This window comes from Chiloscyllium plagiosum, unplaced genomic scaffold (assembly GCF_037043375.1).
Source record: "Chiloscyllium plagiosum isolate Xiang-an unplaced genomic scaffold, Cpla_swu_hap1 HiC_scaffold_25, whole genome shotgun sequence".
Classification (NCBI taxonomy): domain Eukaryota; kingdom Metazoa; phylum Chordata; class Chondrichthyes; order Orectolobiformes; family Hemiscylliidae; genus Chiloscyllium; species Chiloscyllium plagiosum.
Genome location: NW_028270163.1, coordinates 24,360,628 through 24,383,507, shown reverse-complemented (window position 1 = coordinate 24,383,507; position 22,880 = coordinate 24,360,628). Strand labels below are relative to the sequence as shown.

Below are 22,880 nucleotides of genomic sequence, written 5' to 3'. Positions count from 1 at the left end.
TCACAAAGACTATGAGGGAGTAGGAGGGGAAAGATGGCTTGTGGTGGTGGGAGTGGGGTGGTGCAGATGTATAAGATCTTTGAATGAAAATCCTTCAAATCCAGACAACTGTTAAGGATTCCTGTGGGGATATCATGGGGAAGCTGGTCCACTGCCACAAATTGTGTGGGACAGGGAGATGTCTGAAATGGAATTAGCCAGGTCAGAGTGCAGATTCATTTCCTGCACTCTTAACCTATGCCAATGAAAACTGCTAGTTCAAGGAATGAGATTGGAAGTCTTGGAATCGGGTTCCTCTCACTATTTTTAAACAGTTCCAAAGTTGTCTTAACTCTGAATGTTCAACTCCCAATCTTGGATGATCTGCAATTTCCTCTAATTAATCACTGGGCTATAATCTTTGGCCCACAATCAACTCCATACCAATAATTAGCATTCAATTTCTTCTTTTTCAGCTCTACCTGAAGCTGAGCCAGACTGTTCACTCTGTCTGTGAGCTTCCAGTCCTACAGCTCACAAAGACTGTCTACTTCCACTTCACAATGCAACTTACTATTGGCCCAATCTTAGTCCATCTGCTGCTGCATATCTAACCAATGTCTTTTTAATCTTTAGAATTGACCACTACTGGCATCTTGTGGTCCATAAATTTCACTCATCCTACCTCTGCTGCCTGCATCTTAACTTGTACCAAGGCCTGTTCACCCATCATACCTGTGCTCACTGTCCTACATTGGCTCCTCACCCCTCATTACCTCCATTACAATGTTTGTATCTGACTCTGACTCTGGCGTCTTGCACATTGCCCATTTACTTCTCTCCAATTTGGCAGCTGAGAGTTCAATGCCTTCCACTGCCAAGGTGAAGTGTACAGCTGTCAACTCCTTTTCTCTATCTGTTTACACCTGTAGAATGTCCAGGGGAGGATACACTGACTAATCTGCATTCAGAACATCAGAAAGAAGGATAATTGTAGGCGGAACAAAATAAAGAAGGTAATAAGCCATAAATAACTCAAGGTGAAGTTAATAAGTCTTCTATGTGTTCCTCTTATGTTAAATTGTATAGAACAAGATCGGGATCTCCCCACAGTGACTCCTTTGCCTCATGTTCCCCCGCTTCATCTGGAAACCAGAGAGGATTTCTTACCCTGTGAGTGTTTTCCATGAATTTATCAGAGTTATTACTAAGACTATCATGGAAATTAACAAACAGGTAACATTGCAATGCAATCCCTACACTCAAGTAAGGTTCCAATCTAACTATCTTGTCTTTATTAAACCTCTGTGTGTACCATTTTCATTGTCCTTTTAGAAAAAAAAGCATTAAGGATATTGTATTTCCATTGTCACAAACACAGTGAACAACAGGTCAATTCACACCGCTGTGCCACGCTGCACAAAACCAAACCAGTCACAGAGAATGCAACAGGTCACAATATCATTTAGATAGTGTTCAATTTGTGTTGCCATCAGACAGTAACAGACTGTGATGTTTTATTCAGGTTCTCACCATTACAGGTTCTATTAGTAGTTTTTATATATCAGTAACTTGTGGAGGAGATTCAGTGCTCCTGGGATATCAGAACAGGTGGAGACCTTGCATTTTCTCCAGCTTATTTCACCATGCAGTGATAATGGCAGATCCATATCCAAAATTCATATCTCCTTTGCCTCCATACTCTTGGGTGGCAAAACTCTATTAGTCTTATATTTTCAATTATTGAGTCAGCATCCATTCCTTTATGTGGAGGAGTTCCATTTACACCAACTTTTTGCATAAACATGTACTCCCTAACATTTCCTGAATGGAGTGATCTGACTCTGAGTAGAGGGTTCTGTCCCTAGTCTTTGACTCTGCCACTCTCAGTGATAAAAATTTCTATCAATATGATCACTAACTTTTACAATCCTGATACCTCAATCACCTTCTAGTCTTCTAATATTGTATTGTCTCAAAATAATTTAATCCTTGGAATTCTTCTAACATTCTGGTGAATCTGCACTGTTCCTTTCAAGGACAATACATCTTTTCTAAGGCAGAGATTTTCCTCAAATCAGCCAATCTGGGTGGACTCACTGTCTAGTTAATTATGGAAGGCAAGCTCTCTAAATTGAAGAGCCAGTGAGAGGCTCTCGAACATTGAATGAGCTTTCCAAGTTAACTGTGAGGGGGTGTCTCAAGATGGAAAGATCTCCAACATTTTGAAATTCCAAATAAAAGGTCCTCAGAGACCAGGCAGTGAGAGAGATAAGGCTGTTAGATGCTGTAGGTTAAACTAATTTGGGAGGCAACTGCCTAGAGTACAGCCCTCCTTAACCCATCTCAATCTTGGTGTACTGCTGGGAGTCCAACTTCAGTCAGTCTCCAACATGATCAGTCCTTATAAAAGCCTATTTAGTCACGCCGACGTGATAGCCTGGTTTTCAGTAACCACCCACCACCACCCTACCTCTAAAAAAGTGGCTTGGCAACCTGATGAAGTTAAGGAACTAACATGCAAGCTGGTGTCATGAATGTGCTTGGTTGGCTACCTCCAAGCTTATTCCACTAGGGGGGAGATTTGATCCCTAGATGTTACATGTATGGCTCACATGCATGCTGCAGTCCATCTCAGCCAACAGAACTCAACATATTCCTTTTTCTGTTTCTGGATATGACCTCACTTAATTTATGCTTTTCATATGTCTTTGCATCCAAACCTTTTACCAGTAGATACCAGCCCCTGTAATATAAATCCCAGGACTGCTAAATACTATGGTCCCAGAACTGTACATAAAGCATCAATCAAAAAAATATTGAATTTTAAACAAGTGCTAACCCATTGGCAACCATGAAACCATTATCGATTGTTGTAAAAACCTGTCTGGTTCACAAACATCTTTCAGGTAAGAAGATCTGCCATCCTTAGGTGGTCTGGCCTACACATGATACCAGACCCACAATAATATGTGTGACTCTTCACTGCCCTTTTGGAAATTTAGGGATGAGAAATAAATACTAGCCCAGAGTGCAAAGTAACAATTAAAAAAAAAAAGTTTGGATTAGAAAGTAATATAAAGAGACCAGCTGACATGGTAATAAAATGTATCTAATTGTAATATCATCTCTGGGATTGTTATAGTGACCTTTACCCAGACACTTTGTTAGCCTTTTTCATAGAATCATAACCAGAAAATGGGGTTAATTGACTCATTCTGCCTGTGTTGGCCCTCTGAAAGACCTGTCAAGTAAATCACACACTCATACCTACTCTTTCTCCATTGTTGTATATATTTTTCTTTTCAAGTATTTGCCCAATTTTTTATTGCAAGTTGTTATTGCATCTGCATCAGCTGCTTTTTCAGATACCATATTCCAGTTTGTATGTTTTTTAAAGAGAATGTTTGTTTAAAGGTAAAACTAATCTATAACAAAATGCAGGCAGCTTGTTCATGTAAAGTTGATTTTTAAAAAAAAACTATTTCTCTGCAAATGTTTGTGCCTCTCTCTCTTTCTCAATGCAGATGCTGTGAATCTGACTTTTGATCCCAACACAGTGAATAATTATCTCCGTTTATCAGCTGGAAATCAGACGGTGACAGAATGTTATCCAGAGTCACAGGCCTACCCCAATCACCCTGAGCGCTTTGACAGCTTGTGGCAGGTGTTGTGCAGTGAGAGTCTGGCCTGTGGTAAATATTACTGGGAGGTGCAGGGTCAGACTTACACACACAACTTTCTGGCCAAAGTGGGGGTCGTGTATGGGAGGATGAAGAGAAAAGGGGCAGAGCGGTCCTGTTGTATTGGTGAAAATGCTATGTCCTGGTGCTTGAATGTTTACCCAGATGGAGGAACCTGGCTCCGCTTTTCCACAAGACACAGAAATAAAGGTATTATCCTTCCAGCAACGAGGTGTGAGCGGATTGGGGTTTACCTGGATACTGAAGCAGGCACCCTCTCGTTCTATGCGTTCAGTGACAGAATAATCCTTCTGTATAGATTCCAAGCTGTGTTCACTGAACCCCTGTATCCAGCCTTTGGCCTTTACTCCAATTCCTCCATCACTATTCAGCAGTTTGATCACTAGTTATTGTTTCCAGCATCCCTGTTCTGACCTTGCACCTTATTACCAAGCACTGTCTAAAATTCCTTTCAAAATGTTTCCTCAGAGATTAATCTGAGCAATTCCTATGAGGTGGGACCAAAACTGTCAGCAGAGTGAATCCTTCATAGAAAAGAGAGTTACAGAGACAGGACAGAAGATGTGAAAAGGAGATTGAAGAGGGAGAAAGTGAATTAAAGTGAAACAGAATTAGTGAGCAGACAATGACTGCTGCATTACATCAATGAGTAAATCCTCTGCCCAGTGAGACTGAATTTGAGAGTCAACTCCTCGTGCTAAGTTTATTGATTGTACCTGGTGTAACATTATTCTTCGTTCCTGGATTTGAGTTTACTGGCAAGGCTAGATTTGTTGCCTTGAGAATGAACACGGTGAGTCACATTCTTGAATGCTGCAGTCCATATTGAAAAGATATACCCTTGCTGTTAGAAAGGGAGTTCCAGAATTTTGATTTCAGTTAATGAAAAACACAGCAATGTTATTGCTCCAACAGAGGACAGTGTGCATCTTGGATGAGAACTCGCAAGTGGTGGTGTTCATCTAGGTGGCAGATGTTGTTGGAAGATGTTATAGGATACTCTTTGAGTTCCTATAATGTATTTTGCAAATGGTACATACTGCTTCTTTTGTGCATCAGATGGAGAGAATGTATGTTTAAGATCGTGGATGGGGTACTGATCAAGGAGGCTGTTTGTCCAGGTGATGTTGAGTTTCTTGAATGTTGTTGGAACTGCATTCAACCTATCAAGTGAAGAGTATTCTATCATACACCTGCTATATGTCATGTAAATGATAAAAGGCTTTGTGGAAACAATGCAAATTATATGCTACAGAGTTCCCAGCTTTTGACCTACTCTTGAAGCCATAGTATTTATATGGCTGGTCCAGTTATGTTTCTGGTCAATGGCACCCCCTAGGATATTGATAATGATTGACTCAGTGACAGTCATATTATTGTATGTCAAGTAGAGATGGTTAGATTCTCACTTGTAGGAGTTACAAACATATCAACATATGAATTAAGGTCAGGAGTATGTCATTCAATTTCCTTCATGCATTCTCTGCCTGTCAGTAGATTACAGCTGATCTGACTGTAAAATCAAATCAAAGGAGACCTGATTGAAACATACAAGATTCTTGGGCATACAGACACAGAGAATCTTGGAGAAACTCAGGTCTGGCAGCATCTGTGGAGAGAGAAACAGAGTTAATGTTTCAAGTTCACGATGACTCTTCTTTAGAAAAAGAGTTTTTGGTGGTTTGGTATAGTGAATATGGAGAGGTTGTTTCTCCTTATGGAAGAATCTAAGACCAGAGGGCATAATCAGAGTAAGGAGAATATTATCTTTCAGTAGGTAGAGAATCTTTGGAATTTTTTACCATAAAACCTGTCAAGGTTTTGTTGTTAAGTGTATTCAAGAGACAGAGTTCTAATTGGTCAGAGAATCAAAGGATTCCTTGAGAGACAAGGGAGGAAAGCGGATTTGAGTTCTAGTAGTCAGCTATGATCTCAGTGAATGGCAAAGCAGACTTGATCGGCCAAATGGACTACTTTCACTCCTATATCTTATGGTCTTATAGTCTAAATCCACATTCCTACCTAAACTTAATAACATTTCACCTCCTTGCTTAACAAGTTTATAAATCATACAACACCAGGTTATAGACCTGCAGGTTTAATTGGAAGCACTAGCTTTCGGAGCGCCACTCCCTCATCAGGTGGTTGTGGAGTATAAGATCGTAAGATACAGAATTTATAGCAAAAGTTTACAGTGTGTTGTAACTGAAATTATACATTGAAAAAAACCTTGATTGTTTGTTAAGTCTCTCATCTGTTAGAATGACCATGAAAGTTTCACTTCTTTCATATGTAAAATCACAAAACTTGTTTTAAAAAGTTGCATTCTCAGGTTAACTGTAACAATTGGTGTCAGCGTAGATAAGATGTTGAGGTGTTGAAGGTGTTAGCCCCCTGTGTTCCCTGTCTGTGCCATAATGTTTAGACTAATTCTAATCTAAAAAAGTGAGTTAACAGAATCTTTCATAGATTCATGCAGTTTTGAGCAAAGTAAAAAGTAACTCTGCAAGTACAAATTCACCCCACAGACGTGTGTGTCTATGTCTGTCTGTCTGTCTGTCTGCTCGGCCACTTTTCGCTGCTGCCTGTCCCAAAGTCTGCCTTGGTGGATGGTCACCCGTAGGTCCGAGGTCCAATGTCCTGGACCACTGAAATGTTCTCCAATTGGAAGGGAACACTCCTGTCTGTTGACTGTTGTGCGGTGCCCGTTGTCGTAGCCTTTCACCAATGTACCATGCCTCAGTGCATCCTTGCCTATCTCGGACTTTTGGGTGACCATCCTCCAAGGCAGACTTTGGGACAGGCAGCAGCGAAAAGTGGCCGAGCAGAGGCTGATAGCTAAGTTCAGTACCCACAGGGAGGGCCTCAACCGGGATCTTGGGTTCATGTCACAGTACAGGTGACCACCATTGCACTATACACACACACAGACACTCCTGCGCGCTCGCACACACGCGCACACACACACACAACCTCTCATAGACTTAGACCACTTCACACACACACACAACACACACACACACACACACACACACACACACACACACACACACACACTCTCTCACAGACACACACACACACACACACACTCTCTCTCACAGACACACACACACACACACACACTCTCTCTCACAGACACACACACACACACACACACTCTCTCTCACAGACACTCACAAACCCCCACCCCAGACACAGACAAAAACCTATATGCATACATTTGTGGGGTGAATTTGTACTTGCAGAGTTACATTGTACTTTGCTCAAAAACTCACTTTTTAGATTAGAATCAGTCTAAACATTATGGCACAGACAGGGAACACAGGGCACTAACACCTTCAACATCTCATCTGCGTGACCCCAATTGTTACAGTTAACCTGAGAATGTAACTTTTTAAAACAAATTTTGTGATTTTACATATGGAAGAAGTGAAACTATCGTGGTCATTCAAACAGATGAGAGACTTAACAATCAAGGTATTTTTCAATGTATAATTTCAGTTACATCACACTGTAAACTTTTGCTATAAATGCTGTGTCTTACAACTGTGCACTCCACAACCACCTGATGAAGGAGCGACACTCCAAAAGCTAGTGCTTCCAATTAAACCTGTTGGACTATAACCTGGTGTTGTGTGATTTGTAACTTTGTACACCCCAGTCCAACACTGGCATCTCCAAATCTTGCTTAACAAGAATCTACTTGCTTCTGCTTTAAAATTACTCTAGGACTCTGTTTTCACCATCTTATCAGGAAGAGCGTTTCAAAGACTTGCAGCTGTCTGAGAGAAAAAAGAAAGCTGCATATTTGCGGTTTAAATGAGTAACCCCTGATTTTCAAAAAGTGATCCCTAGTTCTAAATGTTTTTCGTATCTAGCCTGGCCATCATGCAAATTGAAGAAAGCAATGATGTATTTGAAATATAAATGCCTGTCTTTTCCATAGCTGCATATAATGTAATGCTGCTGCTTCCATATATTCTGAACTATTTGAAACAGTCCTGACCAAATTAAATATTAATTGATGGTGAATGATTCAATCATGTCACTTCTTACTCTTCTAATTTCCAGCAAGCACAATTCTAGTTTGTCTAACCTTTCCTCATTAGACAACCCTCTCATTCAAGGTATTGGTCTGTAAAACTATCTATAAACTGACTCCAACACAATTACATTCTTCCCAAAATAAAGTGACCAATATTCCAGTATTCCAGATATGGTCTCACCAATGTAATGTATAACTGAAGCTAAGTTTCATACTCCGTTTCCCTTGTAACAATTCTGACATTTTATTAGCTTTCCTAATTACTTTCTGCACCTGCATAGTAATCTTTTGGGATTATGCACTAGGACATCCAGATCTATCTGCTTATCAGAGCTCTGAAATATATACCCATTTAAATAATACCTTCCTGTCAAAATAATATTCTTCCTGTCAAAATGAACAATTTCACATTTTTCTACATTATACTCTATTTGCCCCATCTTCGTCCACCCACTTAACCTATCTATAACTTTTGTAGTTGCCTCATTCCACTTCACAACTTATTTTCCTACCCATCTTTGTGTCATCAGCAAATTTCATAACCATACCTTCTGTTCCTTCATTGAAGTCATTTATATAAATTGTAAACAGTTGAGATCCCAGTATCAATCTGTGGCATGCTTCTTGTTACACTTTGCCATTTATATCTATTCTCTGCTTCCTATTAGTTAGGCACTATACTGCCTCTGAAACCGTGAGCTTTTATTTTCCCCAAAAACATTTTATGTGCACCTTTATCAGATGCTTTCTGGAAACATGAGTGCAGTACATATACTGGTTCCCCTTTACCTACAGCACACATTACCTCCTCAAAATACTCAAATGGATTGGTCAAACACAATTAACATTTCACAAAACTATTGTGACGCTGCCTGATTATTTTTAACTTATCAAAGTGTCCTGCTTTAACTTTTAATAAAAACTTCTAACATTTTCCCTATGAGCGGTATTCAACTAAGGGAATATTGGCCTGAAGTTGCCTGCCTTTTTTAAATAAAGGAGTAACATTCGCCACTTTCCAATCTAATTGAATTGTCTCGAAACAAAGGAGTATTGGAACTTGAAATAAATTACATGGAGTTAAGTCCTGCATGGCTCCCTTCCATTTTTTGATTTATCGCTGTATGTTACTTTTATCCCTTAAAGTGAAACTATGCAAAATATCTGTTCAGTTCATCTGCAGTTTCCCTACTTTTCATTATTAAATCTCCAGTTCTATAGGACCAATGCTTATTTTGTTAACTACTTCTTCAAAGTTTATAGAAACTTTTTATATTTCTGGCTAGGTATCTCTGATACATTAATCCATTGTAATTTTTTTTGGTCATTCTTAGCTGTCTTTTATTGTCTCTCTAATCTTCTGACCTGCCAAAGGTCTTTACACAATTATGTGCTTTTTTTCCTTTTAGTTTGATAGTTAATATTTCTAGTGAATCATGGAAGGTAGGTCCAAAGGAATTTTTCTTACCCATTGGTTTATAATCTATTGTGTATTCTGAAATAATCCCTTACATGTCTGCCACTGCATATTAATCCATTGTGACAACTCACTAGGGTGGCATGCTAGAAATCAAGCCCCATTATTCCCAAATTTATTACAAAACTTAAAGATTTTATCAAAGGTCGCAAAGATTCACCAATTTAACTATCATTCTAATAGACCCAGATGAACAGAAAACATGATCCAGGTTTCTTTCCTTAACAATAATTATTATTTATGAATAAATAAATAGATTCTAGTTATAGGTAAACAACTACAAATTGTTGACCTATAACTCTACTGGGTAAAACTCCAACCCACTTATAAAATTGCACCTATGCACATACAATCCCCCTTACTTAAACTTTAGAAAATAGTTTCAGACCCCCGCTTCTCTCCCTCAAATTGAATGTAAAATTCCCAGGGTCGCCTACATTACAAGATCATAAATTAATTACATCTCATTGCACAATATCTGGTTGAATCTCTGGTAGATTCCAGAACATGCTACGTTAAGAAACTATCCCAAAAACATTCCATGAGTTTCTTATCTTGCCTTAATCGTTTCTTATTTCCACTCAAACTGCTTCAACAGCTTGGTTTCCTGAAATTAGTAATTATTATTCTGCTGTAGGAATACCATCATTCATAGAGTAACCCCTCCAACACATTTATCTCTCTAATCTGATTTGTCATGTGGGTCAGGTAATAATGCAGAGATTATGACCTTTGAGGTTATATTTCTTAATTTGGCACGTACCTCCTGGTATTAACTATGCCATAGGTTCCTTCTTTGTCTTTATCATTGGTACCAATGTGGACAGTAACAACCGGATCCTCCCCCTCCCACTGAATTTGCTGTCTAGCTCTGAGCAAATGTCCTGAACCCTGGCGCTGGACAGGCAACACAGTCTTTTGGACTCAGGCTCTTTGCTGCAGAGAACAGGGTTAATCTCCCTCACTATATGTCCCCTGCTGCGGCTACATTCCTCCTTACTCCCTTACACCTCTTTAATGGCATCAAGTACACAGTGGCATGATCAGTTAGCTCATCCACCTGCGTTCCTTATCTCATCTGGACAGAACCTCAAACTTGTCGGGCAATTGTAAATGATGAAGCTCCTTTGCTCCTGTCCTCTGGATCCCCTTATCTGCCTCACATGCAGTCAGACTCTTTTTTGTCCCTTATCATATTTGACTTAAGACTGTGCTCTGTGTCTGTTTATTACCCATCTTTTATACTTCAGGTATTTTAAACTCTGTTTCTATTTGTATTCATTTTGCAATCACAAGAAGGTTGCATGGTCAAGAATAATAATGGCTGTTTTCAGGAGTAACACTGCATGCTGAATCTATCAGTATTCTAACTGCATCTCTGGTCATTCAGAAGGAAATTTATGGACAGACTTGGTTCAGATGGTGGCTGAAGGTTTAAAAAATTAGAACTCTTACACCAACCTGCCCACGTCTGGGTTAAATGGAGGTGAGATGGAAGGAAAGGGCACCCCAGCCACTGGTGCAGACAACTGCCGAGTGTTATCATCTAACATGGTCTGAAGGAATGCCTGAGATCTAATGAAATGAGAGAAAAACAGATGGTGGATATATTAAGGCTTAATTGGGTGCGAATTACGTGTAAAGTTATGGGAAGCCATTAAATGGGGTGTGTGAATTTTATGGAGTGTGGTTAATGCGATTAACAAAAATAAAACTCTCACTAAAAGTGTGGACTTGGACAATCTTTTATTGTTTAATTACCAGTCTGAATGAATTGACATATGGCTATAAAACCATCAGCAAATCCAAAATAGAAATAGTGGTAGATTTGAAGGGTAATCTTTGATGACTGCACGTAACACAGGAAAGTCTGAAGGAGAAGGAAAGAAAGAGATGGGCAGACGGATGTAACCAGCCCAAACCTAAGAGGTACTCTGGCATTTTCTCCAAACCTTTGGAAATGAAGTCACAATAACTAGGTGAGGACTGAGCAAGTGCCTTGGACCCCCAAGCCTAGAGCAGATACACTATATCAATTATTGTGATCTACCTCCCACACCCAATTGAGTGCTCCAATGCCTTCAATGCCCAGGCCTTCAGTTCCCTACAGTTCTCTAATAACCCCTTCTCAACCTCCCACATAGAGGCCACCATTTGACCTAGCACTAAAGCTTTTGATTTGGATGTTTAGGAGCTCACCAATATACAGAGGTGGAGCCTGGAAATCATAAGCTGAGGGCCACTTGTCAAAAGCCTTCCGTTGTCCTAGAATTTGCAAGTACGAATAGCAAAGAAAGTTAGCACCACCAAACCTGGGGTGGGCAGGGCAAATGCATCAGCCTAAGGAGGGGGCAGTCTCTGAGGTGTCTGCAATATGATGAGGCCCTACAGAGGACAGCAATAGCCATACACTGCAGAGGAAATACACCTGTGGGATCCCTTATGTGTTAGCTCACTATTCCAATACATCTCTTTGTCCTAAACATTGCTGATTATTTCACACAAGACCAACAGCTTTGACCACTGAGGCCAGTGAAGAAATTCTCTGGAGAAAAGATGGCTCACTAACTTGAGTTCCTTATAAATGCAATGTTCACTTTGCCTACAAACAGCGCAGCAGCTTCTCAAGTCAGGCCTTGCTCCATTGTGCATCATGTATGGAACAGGATGTCTCACTTCATATTGTGACAGTTTTATTAGGAATTAGACAGGGACTCAAGCAAAAAACATGTCATAGCATATATTAACAAACATGAGGCTTTATTTACAGAGAAATGACACCTATGCTATAGGCACGCTCTCAATAAGTTTTCTTTTTGTTTCACTTACACTAGGAGTGCAGGTCCAGGTTCTGCTGCCTGCCAAACAGTATATTCTGTTGGCCTTACAGCTTTGGACACCTCCAGTGAGCTCAAAGACCCTCATCTCCCTGTGACCTTGCTACTGGTGATGAGGATTAATGGCTAGGATGATGGAGTGCAGATTTCTGACCCTGAGATTGCTGGACTGGGCTCTCCATGGAAACTGCTAATCTGTCCTTGGTCAGACGATTGCATGGCTGAGGCACAGGATCCCTGTGGTGTAGCTGCAGTCAGCAAACCTCAAGGCTTTGAGGTTTGATGCCTCTCACGTACCTCTCTAGTGTTCCTATTTCTCCTTGCACAAGTTCCAGGTTTGCTGACACCAGAGGGCCTCTCCTGCCTGGGATTGAGACACCTGGTCTCCAGCCGTCCTCCAAGTGACAGCAGTCCTTGGCATTTCCTCCCTGGCCAGTGAAGTGGTCTTCACTTTAATCAACTGACTCAAATATCCCTGTTGTACCAACAAAGATGTCTGTATTTGAGCAGGTGTGGCAGAATGCAGCCTTATGATGCTTTCTCTAGGACCTCTGAACTCTATTCCTTACAGAAGCTGGAGGCTCTGTCTTTCAGGACAGGCTGCTTGACTGCTGAGACCATGAGCATTCCACTTGTACATGCATGACATTAAAAAAAGAGGTGTTGCAGCCAAAGAGTATAGGTTGTATGCAATGAATGACACTGACAGTGGGGTTAATGTAAAAACTGCACTGGAATGAAGAATAGCATTTACAGTACATGCTTTGCAGAACATGGATGTCTCCATATCCCTATAGCAGTGGTCTCATCTTCTCTTGCAAGTTCCATGATTCTCTCCTTGTAGAGGATGAGGAGCCTAACATTGGGCGCCTCACTACCCACTTGGATCCTTTCTGCCTTATTGTGAACTGTTTATTCCTGGAATGAGACAAAGACAGTAATTGACAGAAATGAAAAGGGGTGGCACATCTGTTAATATTGGAGAAGGTGCTGAGATCTCCTGAGTAAGTAGGCAGTGCATAGAGCATGAAGGGTCAGTAGTATGGGAGATAGGGGTGGGTAGGAACAAATGAGGGTTGCAACAGTGAGGGTGACAGACCATGATGTGTAGAAGTGTCTCCAGCTGTAGTTCCTGTCCGACCACTTGACAGATCTGGAGCTGCAGCTGGATTCACTTTGGAGCATCCGCAAGGCTGGGTGAATTGTGGATAACAGGTTCAGTATATTGGTCACACCACAGATAAAAATTACTGAGGAAGAAAGGAAATAGGTGATGAACAGACAAAGGAAGAGTAGGAAAGCAAAGCAGGGGTTCCCTGCGGTCATCCCCCTCCAAAACAAGTATACTGTTTTGGATACTGTTGGGGCAGATGGCTCACTAGGGGAATGTGGCAGCAGCCAGGTTCATGACACCGTGGCTGACTCTGCTGCACAGGAAGGCAGAAAAAGGAGTGGAAGAATTATAGTGATGGGGATTCAGTTGTAAGGGAAATAGATATGTGTTTCTGCAACTGCAAACATGAGTCCAGGATGATATGTGCCTCCCTGCTGCAAGGGTCAAGGCTGTCTCGGAGCAGCTGCAGGACATTCTGGACAGTCAGCCAGCTGTTATGTGCATTTAGGCCCCAATGATATAGGTAAAAAAAAACAGGAATGAGATCCTACAACCTGAATTTATGGAGTTAGGAGTTAAAAAGTAGGACCTCATAGGTAATAATCTCAGGATTGCTACAAGTGCCATGTGCTAGCCAGAGTAGGAATGGCAGGAAAGCTAAGATGAATACATGGTTTGACGGATGATGCAAATGGGAGGGACTTAAATTCCTGGGACATTGGTACCGGTTCTGGGGAAGGTGGGACCAGTCCAAATCAGATGGTCTGCACCTTGGCAGGACTGGAACCAATGTCCTCGGGGGAGTGTTTGCTGGTGCTATTGAGAGAGTTTAAACTAACATGGCAGGGGAAACCACTGCAGGAAGTCAGAGGGAAGCAAAATGGGGACAGAAACAAAGGACAGTAAGGAGAATACTGAAAGTGGAAGGCAGAGAAACCAAAGACAACAATCAAAAAGGATCACAATTCACAATGATTCTAAAAGGGCAATAAATGTCAAAAAAAAGAGTCTGAAGGTTCTGTGTCTCAATGCAAGGAGCACGTGTAGTAAGGTGAATTAATTAATTGCGCAAACAGTGATTAATGGATATGATGTAATTGGAATCAGAGAGACTTGGCTCCAGGGTTATTCAACTTTCAGGAAAGAGAGACGGTAAGGAAAGGGATGTGGAGTAGCATTGCTGGTTAAGGAGATTTTTGCACAATAGTAAGAGAGGACATTAACTTAGACGATGTGGAATCAGTGCAAATGTAGCTGCGGAATACCAATGGTAAAAAAGCGTAGGAGTTATGTACAGACCACCAGTAGTTGTGATGTTGGGAGACTGTATCAAACAAGAAATTAGAGATGCATGCAGTAAGGATACAGCAATTATTATGGGTGACTTCAATCTACATATTGTTTGGATTAACCAAACTGGTAGCAATGCAATGGAGGAGAATTTCCTGGAATGTCTGAGGGCTAGTTTCCTCAATCAATATGAGAGTGGTGCTGGAAAAGCACAGCAGGTCAGACAGCATCCTGATAAAGGGCTCCTGCCTGAAACATCGATTTTCCTGCTCCTCGGATGTTGCCTGACCTGCAGTGCTTTTCCAGCACCACTCTAATCTTGATTCTGATCTCCAGCATCTGGTGTCCTCACTTTCACCTCCTCAATCAATATGTCGAGGAACCAACTAAACAGCAAGCCATCCTAGACTGGGTATTGTGTAACGTGGGAGGATTAATTAGCAATATTGTGATGCAAAATCCTGTAGGGAAGAGTGACCATAATGTGGTAGAATTCTTTGTTAAGATGGAGAGTGAAACAATTAAACCTGAAACTAAGGTTCTGAACTTAAAGAAAGCTAATTTTGATGGTATGAGGCATGCATTGGCTAGGATAAACTGGCCAAAGATACTTAAGGGGTTGACTATGTATACATAATGGCAGACATTTAAAGAACACATGGATGAACTTCAACAGTTGTACATCCCTGTCTGGCGTAAGAGTGAAATAGGGAAGGTGGTTCAACCATGGCTAACAAGGGAAACCAGGAACAATGTTAAAGCTAAAGAGGAGGTTTACAAGTTGACCAGAAAAAGCAGCAAACCCAAGGACTGGGAGAAATTTAAAACTCAGCAGAAGAGGACAAAGGGTTTAATTCAGAAAGGGAAAAATAGAATACGAAAGTAAGCTTGCAGAAAACATAAAAACTGACTGCAAAAGCTTCTATAAATATGTGAAGAAAAAAAAAGACTGGTGAAGACAAATCTAGTGAAGACAACACTACTATTATAGGACAAGCCAAACAGAGAACAGCCAGGGAATTCCTAGAGGCATGGCACTCATCCACAGATTCAATCAAAAAGCACATTGATCTGGACCCATTACACCGGCCACTGCAACGGACAGCTGGAACTGACAACCGGAAGCGACAGATTCAAACCACTACAAATGCCGGAGGAAAGATCACAGAAGCGCTTCACAGGAGGCTCCCAAGCACTGAGGATGTCACCTAGACAAGGGACGAAACGTCTGCAACACAAATTCCCAGCTCAGCGACCAGAACCACAACAACAAATCTAGTTCCCTTGCAGTTAGATTAATTCATAATGGACAAAGAGATGGCAGACCAGTTGAAAAAATACTTTGGATATGTCTTCACTGAAGAGGACACAAATAATCTTCCAGAAATGCTAGGGGACAAATGGTCAAGCATGAAGGAGGAACTGAAGGAAATCCTTATTAGTCAGGAAATGGAATTGGGGAAATTGAAGGGATTAAAATCTAATAAGTCCCCAGGGCCTGATGCTCTGCATCCCAGACTACTTAAGGAAGTGACCCTGGAAATAGCAGGTGCATTGGTGATCATTTGCAGCATTCTATAGACTTTGAAAGAGTTCCAATGGACTGGAGGGTAGCTAATGTAACTCCACACTTTAAAAAAGGAAGGAGAGAGAAAATAGGGAATTATAGGCCATTTAGCCTGACATCAGTGGTGGGGAAAATGCTGGAGTCAATTATTAAGGATGTACTAACTGAGCATTTGGAAAGCGGTGCCAGAATTGGTCCAAGTCAGCATGGATTGACTGATGGGAAATCATGCTTGACAAATCTTATGGAATTTTTGAGGATGTGACCAGTAGAGCAGACAATGGTGAATCAGTTAGATGTATATCTGGACTTTCAAAAGGCTTTTGAGAAGGTTCCACACGAGATTAGAAAGCAAAATTAAAGCTCATGGTATCAGAGATAATGTATTGACATGGATAGAAAATAGGTGAGCAGACAGGAAGCAGAGAGTTGGAATGAATGGCAGTGTAGCAAGCAGTGATAAGTGGGGTGCCGCAGTTTCCAGTGTTGAGACCTCAGCTGATCACAATATACAGTAATGATTTAGATGAAGGAATTGAATGCCACATACGAACAATGAATGCCATATCTCCAAATTTGCAGGTGACACTAAGCTAAGTGGCATGAGTGCTGTGAGGAAGATGCTAAGAGGCTGCAGGGTAATTTGGTCAGACTGGCTGAGTGGGCAAATACTTGGCAAATGCAATATAATGTGGATAAATGTGAGGTTAACCACTTTGGTCACAAAAACAAGAAAGCTGATTATCTGAATGGTGACAGTTTAGGAAAAGGTAAGGTGCAAAGAGACCTGGGTGCTATGGTGGAACAGTTGCGGAAGGTTGACAAGCAGGTGCCATGGTGAGGCCACACCTTGAGTATTGTGTGCCGTAATGGTCTCCTAGTCTGAGGAAGGACATTCTTACTATTGAGGGAGTCCAGTGAAGCTTCACCAGACTGCTTTCTGGGATAGCAGGACTGACATATGAAGAAAGACTAGGTCGACTGGGCGTGTATTAACTGGAGTTTAGAAGAATGAGGGGGGATCTCAGAAACAAAGAAATCCTGATGGGACTGGACAGGCTAGGTGGGAAGAATGTTCCCAATGTTGGGGAAGTCCAGATCAAGGGGTTACAGTCCAAGAATAAGGGGTAAGCCATTCAGGACTGAGATGAGGAATGTCTTCACTCAGACAGCTGTGAGCATGTGGAATTCTCCACCACAAGAGGCTGTGGGGCCAGTTCATCAGATGTATTGAAAAGGGAGCTGGACGTGGCCCTTGTGGTTAAAGGGATCAAGGATATGGACAGAAAGCGGGAATGGGATACTGAGATTGCATGATTAGCTATAATTGTATTGATTAGTGGTGCAGGCTCAAAAGGCCAAATAGCCTTCTCCTGCACCTATTTTCTATGCTTCTGTGATCCTTGGTCAGAAGTGGGCCAAGCAGCAGGGATAGAGTGAGTGGGAAATAGCAGAGAGGGAACTTATTCTGGTGCACCGGAGACGGTCGTTGTGGCATCTTGTGCCATACCATAGAGGCTGCACTAATCCTGGTGGTAACCTTTGGACAGCCCTCTCTCTGCCACACAGACACTTTCATACATTTCCAACACACCCTTCCACCTGGACTCGTTCTCTGACATTTTACCTGCACATGATCCCTTCATTGAGAACTTGAAACTTGAAAGGGTTCAGAAAAGATTTACAATGATGTTGCCATGGTTGGAGAATTTGAGCTGTAGGGAGAGGTTGAATAGGCTAGGGCTGTTTTCCCTGGAGCATCGGAGGCTGAGGGATGACCTTATACAGGTTTATAAAATCATGGATAGAATAAATAGACAAAGTCTTTTCCCTGGGGTGGGGGAGTCCAGAACTAGAGCGCAGAGGTTTAGGGAGAGAGGGGAAAGATACAAAAGAGACCTAAGGGGCAACTTTTTCACGCAGAGGGTGATACATGTATGGAATGAGCTGCTAGAGGAAGTGGTAGAGGCTAGTACAATTTAAAAGGCATCTGGATGGGTATATGAATAGGAAGGGTTTGAGGGATATGGGCTGGGTACTGGCAAGGTGGGACTAAATTGGGTGGGATATCTGGTTGCCATGGACAAGATGGACTGAAGGGTCTGTTTCCATGCTGTACATCTCTATGACTCTATCAGTCACCTTAATTTCACTGCTCCCCTTACCCTCTCTAACCTGTCTCCCTCTGAACTTGCGTTACTTTATTCAGCCACCAGGACAGAACCCCACTGGTCCTCACCTACCACCCCACCAATCTCCATGTACAGCGTATCATCCGCCGTCATTTCCGCCACCTCCAAACGGACTCCACCACCAAGGATATATTTCCCTCCCCTCCCCTATCAGCGTTCCGTAAAGAGCACTCCCTCCATGACTCCCTCGTCAGATCCACACCCCCCACCAACCGAACCTCCACTCCCGGCAACTTCCCCTGCAACCACAGGAGGTGCAAGACTTGCGCCCATACCTCCCCCCTCACTTCCCTCCAAGGCCCCAAAGGAAACTTCCATATCCGCCACAAATTCACCTGCACATCCATACACATCATCTATTGCATCCGCTGCACCCGATGTGGCCTCCTCTATATTGAGGAGACAGGCCACCTACTTGCGGAGCGTTTCAGAGAACACCTCTGGGACACCCGGACCAACCAACCTAACCAGCCTGTGGCTCAACACTTCAACTCCCCCTCCCACTCCACCAAGGATATGCAGGTCTTTGGACTCCTCCATCGCCAGACCACAACAACACGACGGTTGAAGGAAGAGTGCCTCATCCTCCGCCTAGGAACCCTCCAACCACAAGGGATGAACTCGGATTTCACCAGTTTCCTCATTTCCCCTCCCCCCACTTTGTCTCAGTCAAATCCCTCGAACTCAGCACCGCCTTCCTAACCTGCAATCTTCTTCCTGACCTCTCCGCCCCCACCCCACTCTGGCCTATCACCCTCACCTTGTCCTCTTTCCACCTATCGCATTTCCAACGCCCCTCCCCCAAGTCCCTCCTCCTTACCTTTTATCTTAGCCTGCTGGACACACTTTCCTCATTCCTGAAGAAGGGCTTATGCCCGAAACGTCAATTCTCCTGTTCCCTGGATGCTGCCTGACCTGCTTCGCTGTTTCAGCAACACATTTTCAGCTTTATTCTCCAAATCCAAACTTGTCTTAGTTATCAAAACTGTCATTAAGGGTGGTGGTGTTTACATGTGCTGACCTCGACCTTGCAGAGATTGAGCACCAACTCTCAGACATTTCCTTGAATATATTTAATATTTTGCTGGCCAGAGATGAAGTGTCAGATGACTGGAGGATAGCTAATGTGGTTCCTTTGTTCAAGAAGAACAGCAGAGATAGTCTAAGTAATTACAAACCAGTTAGTCTGGCTTCAGTGGTAGAGAAACTATTTTTTAAAGTTCTGAAGGACAGGATTGTTGAACACTTGAAAAGGCAGGGATCAATCAGGAACAGTCAGCATAGGTTCATTACAGAGTGATTCTGTCTAACTTGAGTTTTTTTGAAAAGGTGACAAAATACACTGATGAGGATAGTGCAGTTGCTCTGGTTTACATGGACTTCACCAAGGTCTTTGACAAGGTCCCACAGTGAAGGCTAGGCTAAAAGGTAAGAGCTTATGGGATCCAAGGCAACTTGGCAAACTGGAACAAAAATTGATTTACAAATAGGAGGCAAAAAGCGATGGTGGAGGGTTATTTTTGTGACTGGAAACCTGTGATCAGCAGTATACCACTGGGATCAGTGCTGGGACCCCTGCTGTTTTTGTACATTAACAGCTTAGATGCAATTTAGTATAATTAGTATGTTTGCAGATGACACAAAACTTTGGTGTTGTTGATGGTGAGGAGGATGGTATCAGGCTACGGTCTGATATTGATCAGCTGGCAAATTGAGCAGAGCAATGGCAGATGGAATTTAATCCTGATAAGTAAGAGGTGACACATTTTGAGAGGTTTAATCAGGAAAGGATAGGATCCAAGGGAATGCATGGGACAAAGGCACTTTAGTGTACAAATCCATAGATCCCTGAAGGGATCAGCACAGGTAGAAGGCATAGAAAATACTTACCTTCATTAGCAAGGAAAGCAAGGAAGCCTTGTTAAAATTTTATAAAGCATTGGTTAGACCACAGATGGAATACTGTGTGCGATTCTGGCTGCAACACTATTGGGAGGATATGGTTGCACTGGTGAGGATGCACAGGAGATTCACTAGTTTGTTGCCTGGAATGAAAAGTCTCTGTTATGAGGAGAGACTGCATAGGCTGGGTTTGTTTTCCTCAGAGCAGAGGATGCTGAGGGGGATCTGATTTGAGATAATTAAAATAATGAGAGGCATAGGGAGGGTAGATCATGAGAATCTTTTCCGCATGGCAGATGTATCTCAGACCAGAGGGCATAAATTTAAGGTGAGGAGTGAGTGGTTCAGAGGAGATATGTGAAAAATGTTTTTCACCCAGAGTGTGGTAGAATTATGTTATATGCTGCCTGAAAGAGTGGTGCGAGCACATACTCTCACAATATTTGAGGAGCATTTGAATGAGTACTTAAAATGCCAGAGACTATGGACAATGTACAGGCAAATGGGATTAGCATAGTTTAATGTTTGTTAATTGGCATATACTGGTGGGCCATAGGGCCTGTTTCTGAGCTGTAGGTTCTGTGAATCTTATCTTCAGCTGGATCATGATCTCACCAATAAATATAAAGTGTTAATTCCTGGACTGTCACTGACCTAATCTGCTCTGGAGAGCTCCCCGCCTGAATTGTCCTGCATCAGGAGGAAAAGAAGGTGGTCTTGCCCTATTAGGAAAGAAGGAGACCAGTGTTGTAATGAGATCAAGACATGAAATTAGTCTGGGTAGATATTTAAAAAAGCAAGGGAAAGAAATTGTTTACCCTTCCCTTTGTCTAGAGTTAATTTTTAAAATGGCTTAAGCTATTTCCAGTCCTGTAATCGTTCATAGTTTACCTATCGATGGTTTGTTTGTTTTTGTTGGAAATCGATTTAGATGGGGATAAGGTATTAGTGTCTCCAGTGGTTTCAGGAAAACCTGTTGAAGATGTCGATACTCAAATTGTACAAAAAAGTCTGAGTGACTTAAAAGAAAGTGGAAATTGATACTGTAATTAATGATGCATTCAAAAAGCCAGAAACTCAGGCTAATTTTAAAAAGGTATTTGAACATTAGGCTATCTTTTAAATTAACTTTGGACAAAGAAATAAATGAACAATTTCTACAATCTCCCCATCAATATATTTTTATTCGGCAAATGTTCTGGAGAAAAATTAGCATCAGCTGCCAGCATCAATAACTGTGGATGCTGGATCTCTAAGAATCCGTACCTTAAAAATGTTTTCAGCTTTTTTCAATTTGTAAAGACAATCAAAACAGATATATGAAACAGATATGCAGAGCTGCATGGGTTTGTGCATGATACAAAGTTCGCAAAATATTTGACATGAGGTGGGTCCATGGTTAACACTGTTGCCTGACAGCACCAGGAACTATAGTTCGATTCCAGCACATTCTCCACATCTGTGTGGGTTTATCTGTGTACAGTACTCCAGTTTCTAGACGTGCAGGTTAGGTGAATTGGCCATACTAAATTGCCCATAGTGTTCAGGTATAATCAGGCTAGATGGATTAGCCATGGGAAATGCAGGATTACATGGGTGGGATACTTTTTGGAGAGTTCGTGTGGACTTGATGCACTGAATGGCCTGCTTCCACACTGAATGAATTTTAAGGAGATGTTGGTAGGTTTTAGAAAGATTGCAGATAGACAGACACAGCAGATAAAATTCAATGTGGAGAAGTACAAAGTAATGCATTTTAAGAGGCAAATAACACAAATTTGTCAATAAGGTACAAACAAGTTTGGAGAAGTACACTCTCTACTACTACCGCTCACAATATATATTTAACTCATATATGCACAGTTAGTGATATGCCTATTTACAGATTAAGTTACAAATAAAAAGAACAACCAAGTTTCTGTAATATTTAACAGAATTATCAATTTATTATGAAAATAAGACATTTGACAAAGATGCAAAACTGAAATGAAATATTAAAAGTTAAATGAAAATGTTATATGAAACTCCAAGACAATTCCAAATCACCACACTCCACAGTTATAAATTCAAACATATGATTTCCAGCTCACAATTCCAAACAGTTAGTTTAAGACGTAATTTCCAGGAAGTGTCTGAAAAAAGTGTTCAGTGACATTAATACAAACTTTAAGTGATCCAACTTTCACCAGCCTTTAAAACAGAAATCGTCAGTAAATTAATAATGAAGAAGAGCTGGTGGCACAGTAAGTTGAAAAGATTCTTCAATGTACAATCGTTAGTTGGACTTATAAATACAGAAAGAGATTATAGAAACAGGAATCACGTTAGCACTGAAAAAAAATCACTAAATTATGACCGAGCTTCAACTGGAATACTTTGGGAAATTCTTTACGAAGTGACCAGAGAAGGTTCATCAGGATCTTACCAGGAATTCAGAGACAAGAGTGTGGTGCTGGAAAAGCACAGCAGATCAGGCAGCATCCGAGGAGCAGGAGAGTTATCATCAGGAATGAGCCAGGGATTCAGTTAAGAAGATCTCTTGAAACAAACTCTTGAAAATAAGAAAGTTAGGAGCTGATGATCTGGGTAACAGAGACTTTTTTTAAAAGATGATGAAATATGATAACTCGATATGGAAGAAGCATTTCGTCGAATCACATGAGAAAAGGGGAGAAATCTGGAAGCGATTTTATAATTTAGAAGGGAGTTAGAAAGTAGTTCAGGATAAGAAATTTACGGAGTTATGGATAAAAATCAATCGCAGATGAAACAT

General features: G+C 41.5%; 1 protein-coding gene and 1 long non-coding RNA gene across 3 annotated transcripts in view; one reads left to right on the top strand and one right to left on the bottom strand.

Annotated features, from left to right (window-relative positions):
* The window catches only part of LOC122562072 (tripartite motif-containing protein 16-like), an 18,684-nt gene extending 14,511 nt beyond the window's left edge, over positions 1-4,173 (top strand). The window contains exons 5-6 of the mRNA XM_043714555.2: positions 1,069-1,152; positions 3,507-4,173. Of these exons, the coding sequence (XP_043570490.2) occupies positions 1,069-1,152; positions 3,507-4,069 (647 nt within the window). The 3' untranslated portion in view covers positions 4,070-4,173. The remainder of the gene's footprint in view (positions 1-1,068; positions 1,153-3,506) is intronic.
* The window catches only part of LOC148145302 (uncharacterized), a 24,293-nt gene extending 1,413 nt beyond the window's left edge, over positions 1-22,880 (bottom strand). Inside the window, exons 1-3 of one of the 2 annotated variants that reach the window (XR_015761397.1) lie at positions 22,533-22,880; positions 20,762-20,829; positions 10,941-12,960 (exon numbers count right to left, since the gene is read on the bottom strand). This is a non-coding gene — a long non-coding RNA (uncharacterized LOC148145302). Of the gene's footprint in view, positions 1-10,940; positions 12,961-20,761; positions 20,830-22,532 lie in introns of those variants that run through there. The other variant, XR_015761396.1, reaches the window with a different exon arrangement.